The 16,966-nt window shown below is 40.5% G+C and overlaps 1 protein-coding gene across 2 annotated transcripts in view; it reads right to left on the reverse strand.

The window, feature by feature from the left end:
- Window positions 1-211: 211 nt before the first annotated feature.
- The window catches only part of uggt2 (UDP-glucose glycoprotein glucosyltransferase 2), a 46,072-nt gene continuing 29,317 nt past the window's right edge, over window positions 212-16,966 (reverse strand). Inside the window, exons 24-41 of one of the 2 annotated variants that reach the window (XM_044366108.1) lie at window positions 16,217-16,347; window positions 15,740-15,835; window positions 15,419-15,521; window positions 14,473-14,552; window positions 12,370-12,559; window positions 12,077-12,235; window positions 11,802-11,887; window positions 9,441-9,525; window positions 9,149-9,231; window positions 8,923-9,003; window positions 4,859-4,963; window positions 4,660-4,744; window positions 3,716-3,898; window positions 3,415-3,575; window positions 1,835-1,949; window positions 1,609-1,725; window positions 882-1,047; window positions 212-761 (exon numbers count right to left, since the gene is read on the reverse strand). In XM_044366108.1, coding sequence (XP_044222043.1) covers window positions 739-761; window positions 882-1,047; window positions 1,609-1,725; window positions 1,835-1,949; window positions 3,415-3,575; window positions 3,716-3,898; window positions 4,660-4,744; window positions 4,859-4,963; window positions 8,923-9,003; window positions 9,149-9,231; window positions 9,441-9,525; window positions 11,802-11,887; window positions 12,077-12,235; window positions 12,370-12,559; window positions 14,473-14,552; window positions 15,419-15,521; window positions 15,740-15,835; window positions 16,217-16,347 — 2,049 coding nt within the window. In that variant the 3' untranslated portion in view covers window positions 212-738. The remainder of the gene's footprint in view (window positions 762-881; window positions 1,048-1,608; window positions 1,726-1,834; window positions 1,950-3,414; window positions 3,576-3,715; window positions 3,899-4,659; window positions 4,745-4,858; window positions 4,964-8,922; window positions 9,004-9,148; window positions 9,232-9,440; window positions 9,526-11,801; window positions 11,888-12,076; window positions 12,236-12,369; window positions 12,560-14,472; window positions 14,553-15,418; window positions 15,522-15,739; window positions 15,836-16,216; window positions 16,348-16,966) is intronic. The other variant, XM_044366107.1, reaches the window with a different exon arrangement.

Consider the following 16,966-nt stretch of genomic DNA (forward strand, 5'->3'; position numbering starts at 1 on the left):
TGAGTGGAGGCGGACTTTAAATGCACAGTATTGTTCGTACTAATACTACGACCCCATGCACACGGCTTTGCATGTGGAGAAATTTCACAAGTTTCACAGGCCTGCTGTGCCTAGTTACAGTTGCTAATCTATGATTGGACGATTGCTGCTCTAGGGCGGGGTTTAGCGAACTGTCAATCGTCTTTGCTCACTACTATTCTAGTGTTACAGCTTTGGTTTGGCCATTTCAGTCAAAGGTGTCAAAGGTGTCTTAATGTTTACAATGTCAAATTATGAATACATATGCATAAGCTTTTTGAAAGAGTTTTACACACAAAAAAAACATTAATATTGGTTATTTAGGGATGTGCTTTCCCACTTTGATTCATTGCATACATTATCAGTGCAATCAATGCCAACAATATGTTCTCAAACACACATGTGTTTAAGAGCACTTCAACTGACCTCACTTCTTTACTCTTCATACTCCGATAACCACATACTAAAGATCCGACTGTAGTGCTGGTAGCGCACTATGAGTTCACAGTTGGAAGGTAACACTTTACATCACCGGTTGATTTTTTTTAAGACGTATTGACCGCAGAAGCAGATATGGCAACTCTGAAAATATCTTCCCCGGGTGGGGATGTAACACTCCACAGCTATGTTTCGATGGAACCATCTGTCTTCAAACTTCACAGTTGACCTGTGTGCAAAAAAGTGCTGCCTTCTTCCTCTTCAGCGTGGTGCTGGCTGACACTAAAGTTCATCCCGCTGGTTGTCTACAGGGTACAGGGGGGAAAAATGTTGAAAAGAAATGAGCACAATTGTAAGAAAGACACAAAGTTGACCAAGAAAAAGGTTGCAAATATCTGTAGACATAGAGAATAGTGTTTGTTAACCTTTTATATGCTGTGAGGGAGAGGCAGTCTGTCTCTGTGTTGATGTTTCTTCCTGTTCCTGGATTTGTCCCAGTAACTGTTTGATCTCATTGTCATATTCAACCCATTCAGGTACAATCCTTGCTGCTGCTGTTAGCTTGGGCTCTTTGGTCTTTGGGTTGTTGCACTGCAGCAGAAAAGCAGACAAAACACATCAGTCGTGCCACCAACGCCACTTTCTCCCAACAAGTCAGATTGTCATTCCCAGCACTGTCTGTGGCAGGCATTTGAACCTAATTTGATTTCCAATTCTGTTAAAAGGACATTAGCCCCCATGTCTTGTGTCTGAATTACCAAGTGGCGTCCTATTCCAGTCTACTGGAGCCCGTCCAGTAATTCTCAAAATTAGTTTAGGAGACTACAGGATTGCTCCTCAGTTTCCTCCTAAATGCCAAGTGCCTCATGGACATTAGTGGTTGGGAATATGCTGCTTTTGAATGCTGCAGCTGATACAATTGACTGTTATAAAAAAATGAATATAAAATGGTGGTATAACAATATTATCTCTCTTATCAGCATTTTTCAAGAGGCAAAAGGAGGATACATGTTAAGAATACAAAAAAAAAAAACACAATTTAAATAAAAGGAATACTTTGATTTGATAATGAATTATTTAGAAAATCACAAGTCAGTTTCCCCCCGTTACTAATTAGTCTTCCACATTAGATCTAATCGTTTTGAGACTCACCAGATCAATAGTCTTAGCTGTGAGTTTGGAGGTGTCGTCACACCACGTCTCACACCACAGCCATTCTTGAGGAAGAGACTTGATGGCCACCTGGTGGATCATGTTGTTAGGAAGGTCCTAAAAATATCCCAAAAAAAGACAATGATGAATTATAAATAATATATATAGCAGGCACTAACATAATGGACTCTGCATCATGTAAACAATCATGTTATCTTTGAGTTACCTGGTCCAGGTTAGACAGACTGTTGGGGTCTTGGCTCAAGGCTTGGTACTGGCCTCGTAATCTGTCCCCAGCTGCGATCTTACGGAACTTCTTTAAATCGACTACATACAGAGCGCTGGTTAAAAATATGGAAGGAGAGAGAAGACATAGAAATCAGGTGTGAGAAATCATTTCCTGAAAGGGAGGCCCCATAAGAATGACTTCATAACAATAAAAATAATGACTCCATAACGATAAACACATCCAGCACATTCCGATCATTTTACCTAATATGGTATATTAATACACCCAAAGGTGTTGCACGTGTAGTTTCACTTATTACTTATTACATTTAACTCTGCCAGGGGATATTCACTGCCTTATGTTTTCTGTGGGCCCACTGATGTGGATCATCTCTCATCTCTCCCTTGCTTTTGTCCTGCCCCACAGAGCTAAGCAGCACACTGGCATCAAATCAAATCACTGTGCTTTTCCGACTTTCCTTTTTTCCTCCCCGTCGGCCAGTGTTTAGTGGAAAGCTCTGCTCTCTCTGTTCAGCCATTGGGCTGCCACATGATTAGCCTTTACTCTGACAGAGGCTGCACTCAACTCAGTGCCACAACTTTTATTTAATACCTAATACTTAATTTAATATGCTCCATGGCTATATATATCAGATATTTAAATATGGCTGCAGGAATTGCAGCTATAATTGGTGGGGTCCAATCACCATGGAAACTGGATGAACACAGCATTGTGGTGTTACAAAAGTTTTTTTTTCCCCCCAGAATATTTAAAATGTTGGATAATCCCACATGGCAGAGCATGAAAATACATCTGACGGTGTTACTACATTTGAGTTTGTGCTAAGGAGGAATTTTTCCTTCTGTGACAAATCAAAAAATGTGAGTAGTCGTTCTTACAGAGTCACTTGCAGGCTGATCAATACATTTCTATTGTACGAGCAGAATGAAATATTAAAACTATCTGAAAGGTTTCTGAGATCCAGACTTTATGATATTTAGAGAAGACAAAAATAAAAAATGACGGCGAGGGTTCCAGTACTTTGTCCAAACGCCTTTAAATACAAGGACACAAAAATACCTCTTCACTCTGTTATATGTGGGACTTTGGAAGAACTTAAAACACTCTTGCAGAATTATGAATAATTCCTCCAGATGGTTTATCAAATCCAAGACAAAATGTACTGACAACATAAAAAGATGTTATTTTCGTTTTTAAGATACATTGTATTTTGCAGTGTGGACTATTTTAGACTTTTCACAGCTCCCTTCATTCTGCTTTGCAAAGTAAATAAAAAAGTGATGAATGTCCCAGATTGAATAAACTGTATGAATAGCCTAGAAGGAAATCAGTGGCTACAGAGGCAGAATGTTCTGAATGCTAATATCTGCCACCTTGGGAGAAGAGGTTTCCTTCATTTTCCCTTAAACGACACAACAGTGAAAGGTAGAAGGAAGTCATGATAGTGTTATTGTGGATTTTTAAATGTAAAAAAAAAAGTGTATGTGGTTCAACAGGTAAAATATCAGAGTTTGTTGTTGCTATAATAAATTTCACAGTATTTAATCAAAGTATACCTGATGTGGTATTTCCTGTGTCCTAGATGTGACGCCCAGTAGCCGGTTTTCCAGAAGCGATAGCCTTCCATCTCTCTGCGACTGTCACAAAACGGTGTGTAGCCATAAGGAGCTCCCTCCAGGTCTAAATCCCTCAACTCTTTCAGATCGGCCCGAACTATCTGTGAGAGAGAACGAGGACGTTGGTTTGTACAATAGAGAAGACTGATGACATCTTCACACTAGTGCTGAGACTCATACAGACAAGTCTTTCCCTTTCAGTCTCACATTTACACGTACATCGGTCTGATTTGATCCTTACCTGGTCGGCGTCCACAAAGATGATCTTGTCCACAGCTAAGGGGAACAGAACATCCAGGAAGAGGATCTTGTATCCCCAGATAATGCGCTGCTTCTCGGTCTGCTGGTGGAGCCAACGGGGCCACTTGTACTGCACTAATTCATACTGAAAGCCATACGACTCTGCCATGTGAGGAATGGTTTCCTAACCAAAACATCAAAAAAGAAAAGACAGATTAGGGGCAACAGAGTACTAAACTGTGGGATATTTGCAGTGGTCATAGGTACAAGGTTTCATTACAGACAATTTTGAGTAGCTGTTGACGCAACTACAGTATGACACTAACAAAATTAGTGAGGTTTATTTGGATTCCACTATTTGTTTTCTGAAAAACTCAACCATGGAAGTCAATTCCATAAAGTGAAAGATAAAATATTGATCATTTGCTCGGTAGAAAGCAGATGATGCTGGTTAGTTTGTGAGAGCCAGCCACTGATAGGCTGCTATGTAACAAGTATAAGAAGACAGCTAAGGCAGAGTGATTCTTATAGAGATGCAGTAGGATTGATGTACTGGGAGATATGAAAATGCCAAATCATAATGCAAGGCTGGACCTAACAGTGTATTTTATTTAAGACATTTGGACAAACTATACATACATCTTTATCCACTAAAGACGTCCAAGTCTGTCTCAAAACAACACTCACATGCCCATAAGTACATTGAAACAGTTTTTGCTTGCTGTAATTATTCCTCTTTTTTATACTGTCAATAAAAAAACTCCTTCCTAACATGCTTCCAATGGAGAAGATGGGCAATAAAATCCACAGTTTGAAGTTAATATGAGGTTTAGTAGACTGAAAAGAAATCTCTGAAAGGGTTTCTCTTAAGAGCAGGGATCGAGTAATTGTGAACAGGCAGGAAAAACTGAGTATTTGTATAGAACCACGAAATGAAGAAGCTACCTTGAATGACGGAGAGAGATAATTCTTGAGAAACCAGAACTTAACAGGAGTTTTGGTATGTCGAAGGACGGACAACATCATTATTCTGAAATAGGGACAGAAAGAGTAAAGGGTGAGTCACAGGGTCAGGGTTATGATGTAATGTTTAGAGGCTGGAGAATAAGTATGTATGTTTATCTGTTAATGGAAAGTGATTTACCTCAGAAAGCGCTCATATAGATGACCTGAGGCCACAGAAAATATGTTCAGAACATCCTCTTTCTTCTTCTCTCCATCATCCTTCTTGGAGCCTCCACCTGTGATGCTGTGATTGAAATGATAACACAGATTAATGCATGTTTTTCATGCGGTGACTGTAAATCACGACTAAGCCTTTCAAACTTTCCAACAAACCATGCAATATTGTGCAGCAAACTGAGGCGTTGTTTTAAATGTAATAAAGGGAACGACAATGTTCTGAAAAGCCACAATTTGGACATGATTCTAACAGCAGTTCTGCTTGCTTGCTGGCACTCCTGTACAGAGCTGTGATAATCAACTCATTAGATCAGACACAGTGAAGGCAGCTTTAACACTGAAACAGATTATTAATGCAACAGATTATTAATGAAACGCACTGCAGTATGCTTTCAGTCCCACATAGCTAATAGGACTCATTTGCATCAAAAGATTTAACAGCTCTCCACAGGTACCCTGCTAAGTTTGCACTGAGAGAACATGACATGGGATTTAAATTTCTGCTAACAGTGGGGATGAAATGAATCAATTAAAGTGATAAAAATAGCACAGAACATGAGCGCACGGAGCACTGTTGAGCTGGTCAAAACAGATGAGAGGCAGACGACGCAAAATGTTGCCAGTTGTGGAGACTCTCCTCTTACTGTTGTGCACGCAGAGCCACTTAAACACCAAACTAGCAAGCAAAAAAAAAAAAGACTCGCTGTGCCTTAGAGGGAAAAAAAGCTGCACTTTACACAAAAATAGTGCTCATCAGGTTAGCCCATTATCTCAGTTAAATTAAGTATTACTAACTATTTGACTTATGTTTTGAAAATGTAGGTTAACAACTAGTTGACTAAAATGTTTTTTAATGTTGAAATATCAATGCAAATGACAGAAAAAGCCAAAGGACACTCTCAACACTTGTGAACGCTTCGACAAACCCTAACCGTTGTTAAAGAGCAGTGGCTCATGATGCAAGGCACATTTAGCAGACAGAAATCAGGATTTGTGCTGGAGGGTAGATGTGTCTGCAGTCAAACTGTGTGTCCTTGTCTGTAACAGACTGCTGATGAGGGAAGGAGTGTCTCTCCCACACTCAATCACAACCACAGCCTCGGCCCCGAGGCTCCAGGAAGACACCAGTGAGTGAAAGGGAGGTGTGAAGGGAGGGGAGGGAGCATGCTGTTTGTCTCTTCATGCCCTCTAAAACTAACTCTCAGATACACATACAAGTACAGTATACAAGAGTCTGACTCAGTCGTATCCATACAACAGAAACCCAATGCCGGGCCAGGACGCTGCATGACTTTTTTTTTTTTTTTTTTAAAACATGTCATTGTCTGTCCTCTTGAAAACCTTCACTGCATTTCTCTTCTTGCACTCCACCGAATCTTTTTCTGAAATCCAAGTGTTGCTCTCTCTAGATGGCTAGCAGATGGCTTCTGGGGGAGTCACCACACATCTGTGGGGTGCTGGGGATACTGACTGTCTGCCATGACTAAGCCAGCCATTATGAAGGGCCTCCAGCACTACAGTGGGGCCCCCCAGATAAGCAGCTTTAGCGGGTCAGGTGAGAGCCCGTTTGGCTGACTCACTCGAGATAAACTGGACCTCTGGAAGGATCCACAGAGCTCTGGTTAAATCCTGAGCGGTGGACAGCACTAATCGGACAAAACTCTAGTTGTGTTGCAAGTCGTTGGGAAGCAGAAATAACCTAGAGTTTTTTAAAATTCAGCACTTGGACAAGAAAGATGTGCATGTATTTTGTACACTTAGCAGAAAATGTTGTGCTAATCTATCAAGTAGACGTTCACTCTAACCTTATCCCAGATCTCAGGCAGTAAACACATAACATATACATGGTACAGAGACTCAAGGGTGTTGAAGAAAAACCTGAAATCTGGATCCAACTGGGGAAAATATTAATGGCCAATGTAACTATTTCCTAAAGGTCCTGGGACCACTTGCAGTGAAGAGGATTTTACAGCACCCTCCACTTCAAATCTGAATAACTCCCTCAGGTAATACAGCCTCTGATGCTCTTTCACACCCTGTGGTGTCCTGATGTTAAGACTTTTAAGAGCAGCATTAAGGACATTAAACCCTCAAAGGAGAGAACAGAAAAGACGTATATTTTCATTCAGGCTCATTATTGCTCTATAGAGATAAAGCTTCCTGTAAAGATGGGACAATTTGTAACATATCTGTCACTTAAGACTTTGCAGATGTTTGCTGATGCATGAATCTGCCTCTAATTCTTTAGAGGTGTTGGATCAATAAACGGCCTTCAGTCCCGCCTTTTACAATAAATCCCTCAAAGCACTCTGAGTTTACAAATGAAGTAATGGGTATAAAGACTTAAAATTTTATGTGAGACAACTAGTCAAGGTCTACACAGTCAGTGCCTTTGCTGAAATAATCAGAATCTTTGATTTTCGTGAAATGTGTGCTATTATGTGTGCAGTTGTTTCAAATGTTTGTGAGGTCTGTGTAAAGCTTTCTGTTCTATCAATGAGAAAACAGATATTTTTTTTGTGAGGGCTTAACTGCCAAACAAGCAAATGTTTCTTTCAACATTTTGTATCATCCATTACTCAGACTTTTTTTGGTGGTTTTCAACAGTGTTTTCTTTTTGTCCGTCTTTTAATTAGTCACCCTTTCTAACCAGCTGCCTGCACTGGATGAGGAAGGGGACTGAGTGGGATGTTATGGTAAGACTCTTCAAAACACCTTTATTTACTTATTTATTTTATTGGACCAGTTGGACATAGAATATTTAAGGCCTTTTTGCTCAACATGATGAGTGGCTTCTAAGTGTTTTATCTCCCAAGAAATGTTTTAAGATTTATGTGGCCTTGTTTTGAAAAGAGGGTATGCTGGAATCATGCCAAAAGGAAGTACTCTCCTCTCCAAATGTGGCCATATTTAAGCTGATATTAGATTCATTCATCACAGGCAGTAATGGGTCAATTATGTCTCTTAAAACAATCTTATGTAACCTTTTGTTCCAAGTATTTTTATTAATTAAATGTCATTCAACGGGAAATAATCTTCAATTATAAATCCATTCATCATTACGTCTAGATCATTTAAGCAGCAGGCTAATCAGGTTAGCCCAAATCTCCTTCTCCCCAACTACATCTCCCAACTCCTCAAGAAAAGACATTCCCTGGCCGGGAGGGATTTGTTATGCCTTCAGTGTGTTCTCAGTCTGCCCTGGGGCCTCCTTCTAGTTGGACAAGCCTAGAATACCTCTACAGGAAGTATCCAGGAAGCATCCTAATCAGACACCCCCTATTCACCTGAGTTAGCCCCTTTCACCATGAAGGAGCGGTCCGTGTACTCCAAGCTCCTCGACCCGTCCCTGAGCATGCTTGATCTATTGCTGAGAATACAGACACAGCTTTTACCAAAGATGCTAAGACCCCCACCATCAACTGCCACCTGATTTGCAGCACACCAGACCCCTACATCTAACCTTGCGGTTGGTGATAAGTCCAAGAGCACAGTTCTTGAGTTTTATACATCAATGTTACACTTTTAACAGTATAGTATGGCTGTATGTACATAAGTGTGTTTAGCACTGTATGTTTGTGTGCATAGTTTATGCACGTAACATATGCATGGACACATAGAGTACATTTATACAGGATTTATGTATGAGAGGTGTTTGCACTACCAGTGGTGTTGTTGATATTCTAAGAATATGAATAAATAAATATATAAATGAAAATGTGAACATGTAAATATAACATTTAACACAGCTTTACAGTATTACAATATCCTGTACAAAATGTAAAAAAAATCATTACCAAATGTAGGAAATTATAAGAGCAACTGAAAGCAACTAATAAACACTGCATGCTAATGAGTTATGACAAATAAGTTTAAAGTGTTAAATGGGTTGCAGCAACACTGCCTACCTTTTCTCAAAAGTGCTCCAAACACTTCAAACAGCAAGCATTAAGTGAGGAGACAGGATCACACAGTTAAGAAGTGTTGGGGGGGGGAAGGAACACACAAATGCACACACACACATACCTACAGAAGCACATATTTTTTGCAAGACTAGATCTTACAGCATAATATTGCAGTCTGTATCCAGGGGAGGAATAAGATCTCCTGAAACCACAATGTATAATTGACAACAGAAGGCACATCAGCACACCCACCAATCAATTAACTCACAGTTGTTACTGTCAGTCAGCTGGGGGATGGTATAAAACCAACTAAAAATTTTAGGTGTATGTAAGAATAGATTACTCACCTTGCTATGGAGTCCCACAAGCCTTTGCTTTCACTAGTTTCGCTTAAAAGATCTTCGTTGATCTTCTCTGCCTTTTTCTGCACCTATAATGAGAAAGTAGACACAAACAATATTTTCTGACAGGCTTTTTTATCATGGACTATGTAAAATCCCTCCAAAATCCTTAATTTTTGACTTGTGAATGCTGTTCACATCATAGGAAAACTACTATATAGCATTTTACTGTAGGTTGAATAATATCCAGTGCTGTAAAGAATTCTAACGCACTGTCAACACGTATAAACATACTCACCCTGACTTTGATGATCTTACTGTGAAAGCTGTTAAGCACAACTACAACATCACCAGCATCTGCAGGGGAATCGGTTCCATCATGCCTGTAAAAAGTGAATAAAGAGTGAGAATGTAATTACAATCACAGAGTGAAAATCAATGATTATTAAACCTGGACGATGGATCTGCTGCTAGTTAGTCTTCAGGTAAAGGTAAAAAATAATCAACAGTCAAAATGAAATGACATCTTCCCTTTGACACAAAAACCTAAAATAACAGTTTTATAAATACATTTTGTTTTTCAATGAAGTAAAAGAAATAAACAAGCAATAAATACTGGAAACATGCAGGCCTGTTTTCACCAAGCCTAAAAAAATGCCCCCAAATAAATAATGTGGAACAAAACTGACCCATGGTTGAACCTAAGTGCTGATTTATAATTTATGTGATACAGCTGACCAATTATTTCAGCTACAGTCAAGCTGATCACGACAGTCTAATCATTTTATTGCTGCAAGTAGCTACAGTATATTATCACTTGCTAAGTATATACAATACAAAAGTACTTATAGAACTACTCAACCAGTGTCTTAGATTTATGTTTTAACAGTGTGCTTGAGCCTATTTAAAACTGAAATAAAAAAGTGAAATTATTTTTTTGTGTGTCGATGACTGAAGTTGGTTCATGTGTTTTAGCAGCAACAACATAAGAAAAAAAAAAAATACGACGTAGTCTGCTTTTATGAAGGAGACAACAGCAGCTAATGGACGGATCACTGACAGACGTTCGCACACTTAAAAGTGGATACTGGGACAGCTGCCAGGGTCACACTCTTGACCATATTCATTACCCTAAGAATCACCTTACCATTATTTCATCCGTCACTACTTCCCAGCCATGCTGTATATACTGGTAGATTTAATGAGAAAGTCTGTGCAATATTGATTGCGTAACACTGGCCTTTCACTGTAATTGTTTTAGGACTGATTTGCCCGGTGGAGAATGTGTTTTGGCAGACAGGATCTGCAGGGTCTGGTGGTGAAACACCAGAGTGCAAAACTTTAGGCAGATATGAGCAATAGGCTATGATGCACAGCAAACTATTACGACCCCATTGCTTACTAAAGGCAAAAAACTAACCTTATCACTATGATAAATGCCCCCTCCTTATTGGGCACAAAGTACATTTTCCCCCTATACTCAAGTGCGGCTTGTGTTTTGCCCCCTCTGCTGTCACAGGTGCAACTCAGCCTTTAGGGTTTGTGTTAGAAAGCACCAGAGATCAATCTCTATCCCTGCTCTGAGGAGAGGAGAGCTGGCCATCTCATTCATCGCTGTCAGGGCGAGGCGCAGTGGCAGTACAGGGTGCAGCAGGAAAACGCAGGCTTTGGGACCGGAGTTGCACAGACACTCCCACTAGACTCTGATCGGCCACCTAACCAGAGCAGAGTGCCGCTAACCACAAGAATAATGACACTGCCAAGGTGAAAAATGACATCACCTCTTATCTTCACCTGGAGGATTGGGGAATAAATCTTGGGTTGTCTGATATGATTCCAGAGGAACCGAGGGCTGTATGTGTCCTAAATCTTATGTGAGGATGGCCAGAGAGGAAAGTATCTGTGATTGTAGGGACATCTAGAATGGTGCACTACGGCTGCCTGTGAAGACTCACATACATGAGTGGGATTTAAACCATTATCGCCTTGACAGTGAGGGATTACGGTTCTTTGTTATGTTACAAAGAAATGACAAGATGTGCATGAGATCCTTTGAAAAATAAGAATTCTTAAGATGAAAGTACAAGAGTACATTTTAAATGTCTAATTAAAGTGAAAGAACAGGCTACAAGCCACAGAATTTTGTAGAAAATGTATCAAACCAACCAAAGCACAATACCGTTTCTATTTGTCCGGGGAAATTAGACAACGCCAACGCACTCTGTCTAGTATATGCAGCCTTTGACACCTACGCTGTCCTAACTAAACACATTCTGCTGCTGATATACTGCAGTCTGATGCGGATGGCATGGCAGGTGACCAGCTGAATCATACCTCCACTCTGTCTTCTCTTTAATAGCACCCCTTTCCTCCTACCTGTCTCTCTCCCCTCTGTGCAGAGCACAACTCCCTGCACTCATCAAAACCTTGAGCTGCTACAGTGTCAGCAGCTCTCCATGTTACCATAGTGATGGGTTTCATAGCTACCGGTATGAAATGGAGAGGTAGCTGAAAACAACCTTGATGCTGAGCTACTGATGAAGCCGACTAATTAGCATTACCTAACTTTAAAAAATGTTATTAATTAATATCTGTAAGGGATAAGATGGGAAAGACTTCAAATGGCGAAAACAGTCTGTAGATAATGATGAATACTCACGTGAGGATCTGATAGATATCCTCTGATCTTCCTTTACGTAATCTCAGGGTCCAGGCACCAGGGTTGGCTTTCAGCTGGAAATATCCCTGTTGTGATTAACACAATACAAGTCTGAGTTATGTACTGTAAGAATACAATTCACTCTCATTTCCTCAATCCTGACCCCAAACAGTTTCTGTTCCAAACTTAAAACTGTGGTCATTGACCGTAATATCCTATTCATAACAAGAAAACTGTCTTGGTGACTCTAGTATGGAGTTGAGAGAGCTGCTGACCAGGTTAGCCATGACAATAGTGTCATACATGAGCGGGTCCTGACTCATGCCAAGGGTAAACTGCAGTCCACGGGGAGGCTGGCCGGTTGACAGGTCAAAGCAGTGGCCCTCCAACAAGAGGTGCTCCAGCTCATACTCAGCTGCCACAACTCCGCTCACCTGGAGTGAAATCATAAATTACAGAGCACAAAAACAATAAAGGTATGATTAATAAAAAAGCACCTCCGTCCTACTTAAGGGGTGAGGATAATAAGATAATAAGATTAGGAAATAATGACTAAGGAGCAGGATACCTCCTGCAGGTGGATGTTATCTAAGTCATGTGGGCTGCGCACAGCCTGCACCATCCAGCTCTCTGGTGTGATCATATTAAGGGTGAGAAGTGGAGATTCAGGGAGCTCCATGAAGCGAGCAACTGGTCCTGGAGACACTGTGTCGTTGGCCAAGAAAGTCACGTCTGCCTCCAAGACAAAGCGGTAAAAGCTGCAAAGACAGGCAAACAGAGATGATCAAAATTTAAGTGCTTGTCATCAACATCAAATCAACATAAAATTTAACAGTAGTTGAAAATTGAAAGCCTTAAAATGGTGGATATTGTGCAGGACTTTTGCCACCAGACTGAGACTACAACAGTCCTATCCAACAACTGCATTCCTCTCTTCGACAAGCACCAAAATGATGACATGTTATGCAGCAGTCTCCTTTCTAGGACAGGAGAGATGGGCTCTGTTGTGACAGCTGGGTATATACAATCTCTTCAAAGTGAGGAATCTAATATTATTACTGCCTGTGTTCCTGCTCAACCAATACCAGAAATATGTGCAGTCTGCACTCAAGAAATATTCCTTTTCTCCATTATTACTCATAGCTGTCACAGGTGCTAGCTCCAGGCTAATCTTTATGCTAATTGCTTTTCTTCAGTACGCCCTCTGACATCAAGGAGTCATATTGAGCGTAGATAATGTGAGATGAGAAACATTACCGATGCTAATTCTTTTTATTTAGAATGCCTTCTTACCCTCAAATGTGTGTTGTCACTTTTTTTTTTTTTTTCAAAGGGGGATTTCTCAAAAGTTAATTCCCGCTGCAGCATCCATGTGGTACCACAGCACAAGGAAGTGGTGAGGGAAAGGTTGTTGTTATGGAGGCAAAACCCAGCACACCAGAGGAAACACACTGTATTCATTCGATTGGTTGCAATTTGTGAGATGACCAATTCTCCATAAGAAGAAAAGTGATAGAAAGACGATGAGCGACCCTGTGGTCTCTGTTGTGGTCTTACCACTATGGGAAGTATAGCAGTGAATAAAATGAACCCATTGATGCAGAACAAGATTCATATGTACCCGATGACAGCAGTATCTTCAGGGGCGTGTATAGGATTACCAAGCTTATGGCTCTACAAGCAACATGAAGCAAGAATGTTGTAACTTTGTGGTTACAAAACTAATCAGGAATTCTAAACTAAACGTCATCACTTCATGAATGACATAAGTTTGTTTTTTTTCGTTTAAAAAGGTTTTTATAGTTTCATGGGACTATTGATTAACAACAATTACTGAACAAATATTATCCTGCTTTTAAAAGCCTGCACTCCGCACAGGAACACACATTTTTAGTGGTTGAATGTGAGAAAAGTGCTTTAACAAAGCAGCCAGTGATGCGAAGCCTTTCTTTTACAAAGGCTGGTGACATGAAATGTTTCTGCATTGTGATTTTTTGCACCACTGGATCATTTCTGTAGCAGCTTGATTGCAGACATCCAGCTTATTTATCTCTCATGTGAAGATATCATGTAGCCATTTGTGTCAGTTACAGGCAATCGTCACTCAGGGGGACAGAAAGTATGATGGGGGTGGCTTGTAAGTGAATTGTGGGGGAAGAGCTGTTTCTGTCAGCTCGATTCTGACTGGTCTCGTAAAGAGAGACCTCTAAAAGGTCATACTGTAAATTGTCTCCCCAAAGGGAGGGTAAATTTCTTGGAACATTTCTGCTATTTGGTACCGGAAAAAAAAGCAACATTTGAGCTATTCCAATAGATTACCACAACAAGACCTAACCCATTATGGAACAAGTAAAAAAGCAAACCACCCAAATTACATAATGACTCACATTCATCGTGGTCTGAAAATTAATGGACGATTTCAACCTATTTTTTTTTTTTTCTGTTTGTTACTGCATGTCTTGAACCGCAGCAGTGCAAGCTGTAAGCAATTTGTTCAGAGATTCGAGAGGAGGCCCAGAGCAATAAGGCGGTGTTATTACGCAGATTGCATCTGTGCAGTATAATCTTACAAAGGGAAGGAGCGAGGCAGAGATGCTCAACCTACAATGGTCAGAGGATACACAAAAAAGCCAAACAGGAAAATTTAATTACTGTTGGAGCTAGAGCTTACCTCTTGAGGGGCATCTCAGATAACTTGGCCCTGCAATTCATAAACACCCGCAGTCTCACATTGACCACTTGACTGAGCACCTGCAGGAGTCACAGAAGAAAAGACCCAGTTAGAAATCAGGAGTAAGGTAGCGCCAGCCCAGCAGGGAGGCTACTAGCACAAGACACACATGTGAATGTTCCACTGCCCACTGATCTCATTGTACTGAATTTGACAAGGTTCTCAAATATAAAAGCACAGACATTATTCATGACATAACAGTGGTCAAGAAAACAATGAGCCAGTGGTCATGGGTGCAGTGAGCTGCCTTCATCACAACCAGCTGTGATGTTGATATGCTGGCATCATAATTTCTTCTGCATACTGCAGTACATCACTGAAAACCCACTGCAAACAACAGCTTCTGATCAGGTGGCTGTTTCACTGGCTGTCTGAAAAGGAATGGTGAGTCATAATTTCATATTCACCCAAGTCATCAGCACAACAAGCCTCCAGCAAGATGCAGCAGACAGCTGGTGGGCCTCAGTGAAACTAAGCCCACTAAAGAAAATGTATCTAAATGACTTTATCTGGCCAAATGAGCATACTTGTTTTGGCTCACAAAGAAAGCATAAGCCATACTTAAACAACAAAATAGAGACCTTTGCTTTTTTTTTTTTTCGGATCAATTTTACTGACTCTACAAATGATTTTCAGGAAAGGAATGTACAGTATCTCCCAGAATAAACAATGTGCATAAAAAAGATTTTATCATGAAACACTGGATCATATCATCAATATGAGGATGGAAAAAACAACATTTCTATCTGAACTTTGGGACCTTGCAAAGCTTTGTGTTGTGTTTCTGTACCCTTCCTTTCAATAAAAGTGATTTTAGTGTGTCCTTGCTGTATTAGGAATCAATGGAGAAGAGAGGAGAGGAATACGAGAGAAGAATACAACTTACAATCAGCAGAGGGGACAACTTCTGCGCCTCCCTAGTGAGGGGATCAACGATGGCCACCACATCATAGAACACTTCGTTCTCACGCGGGGAGAGATGGAGTATACTGAAGAGGAGAACAGCACACCAAAGCGGATTCAGCAACACAAGGTTATACAACCCTTATTCAGCAGAACTGCAAATCAAAAGATTCGCCTTTCTGCACTGCTTGAAATGATGGTGTAGCAATTTTCAGATCCATTATAACAAAAGGAGAGCGACCGCTTCCCTGTGAGACTGCAGAGGCAACACTAGGACAGTAAACAGAGAAAAACCGTTTCCCACCTGTGGTTATCTTTGATAAAATGGACATCCCTCCTGACCTCTCCTTTGGGGGCTGCAGTTAGGAGGGCATCAACTTTCATGACTAAGTCACTGGCGCTGAGGACGGAAAACAGGTGTAGCGGGGTCAGTCCATCATTTATTAATGATAGGTGTTAAGGGACATGTCAAAATGTGCTCATATAATGTGATCTCAAACTGTTAACAAGGTAGCCTCATAAATCAGTGAAGGTTACCTTCAAGATGAAAAAAATATATTTTCTGTACTACAGAAAACCTGGTTTTGATATAGCACACATGTTGGAAGAGTTTTTAATTACAGTGGACAAAAAGAACAAATAAATTTTAGACAAATTCAAGACTAAAGCGACACATAAAAGAAGGAGTTCATGGATTAAATGTCCATCACAGGCAGTTACAGAGCAAAGAAAGAGACATTAAGTGTCAAATAACGAGACCAAGAAAATTACACCAACATACTGCTTTGGCTTCATCCCCATCTGTTTAACTTTGGCTTTGACTTTCTCTGCAGAACTGCTCAGTGTAATCTTCTCCAGCAAGTGGAAATCCTCCAGAGTGAATTCTTCCTGCTCCTCAAACGGACCAAGGATCTAACATGAAGAAAATAATGCAGTCAGAACACAACTTGTCCAATTCTTATCTCAGCATGTATTATTTACCACTTGCCAAGGGGGTGTTAAATATAATGTGATCGTAACACAGTGTTTTATCCACTTTAAGTCATGGCATTCAGTGATGCTGCCTGTGTTTTCCTCTTTTCTATTTTGGGAGTAGAGCCCTGCCACTGCAGCAGAGGAATGTAAAATGATATTAATTGTTACTGCCATCTCAGAGGCTGGCCTCTTCATCCGTGACTGTCAGCATCGCTGCTGCTGAGACATCAGTCATCAGCTCTGTACACACGCCGCTCACACACAGACACTCAAACAAATACACACGCAGAGTGCAGTTTATGCCACCTGTGACCTTTGAGAAACAGACGTCATGCTGATTTGACAGCACTAAGGAAGCACTCTGAAAACACTAGAAGAAAAATACTCCAAAGAGGATCCTACTCCACTGTTCTGAACAACAGCAGCAACATTTAACCAATGCTTTACCTTTCTGACAACATAATGTTGTTTATCACAGTTTTTATGCAGAAATATAGGGATCATTTTGAAGACACCGTTAATGAGGATGCTGACTGAACTGTGTTGGAGCTGGACG

Source organism: Thunnus albacares, chromosome 11 (assembly GCF_914725855.1).
Source record: "Thunnus albacares chromosome 11, fThuAlb1.1, whole genome shotgun sequence".
Taxonomy (NCBI): domain Eukaryota; kingdom Metazoa; phylum Chordata; class Actinopteri; order Scombriformes; family Scombridae; genus Thunnus; species Thunnus albacares.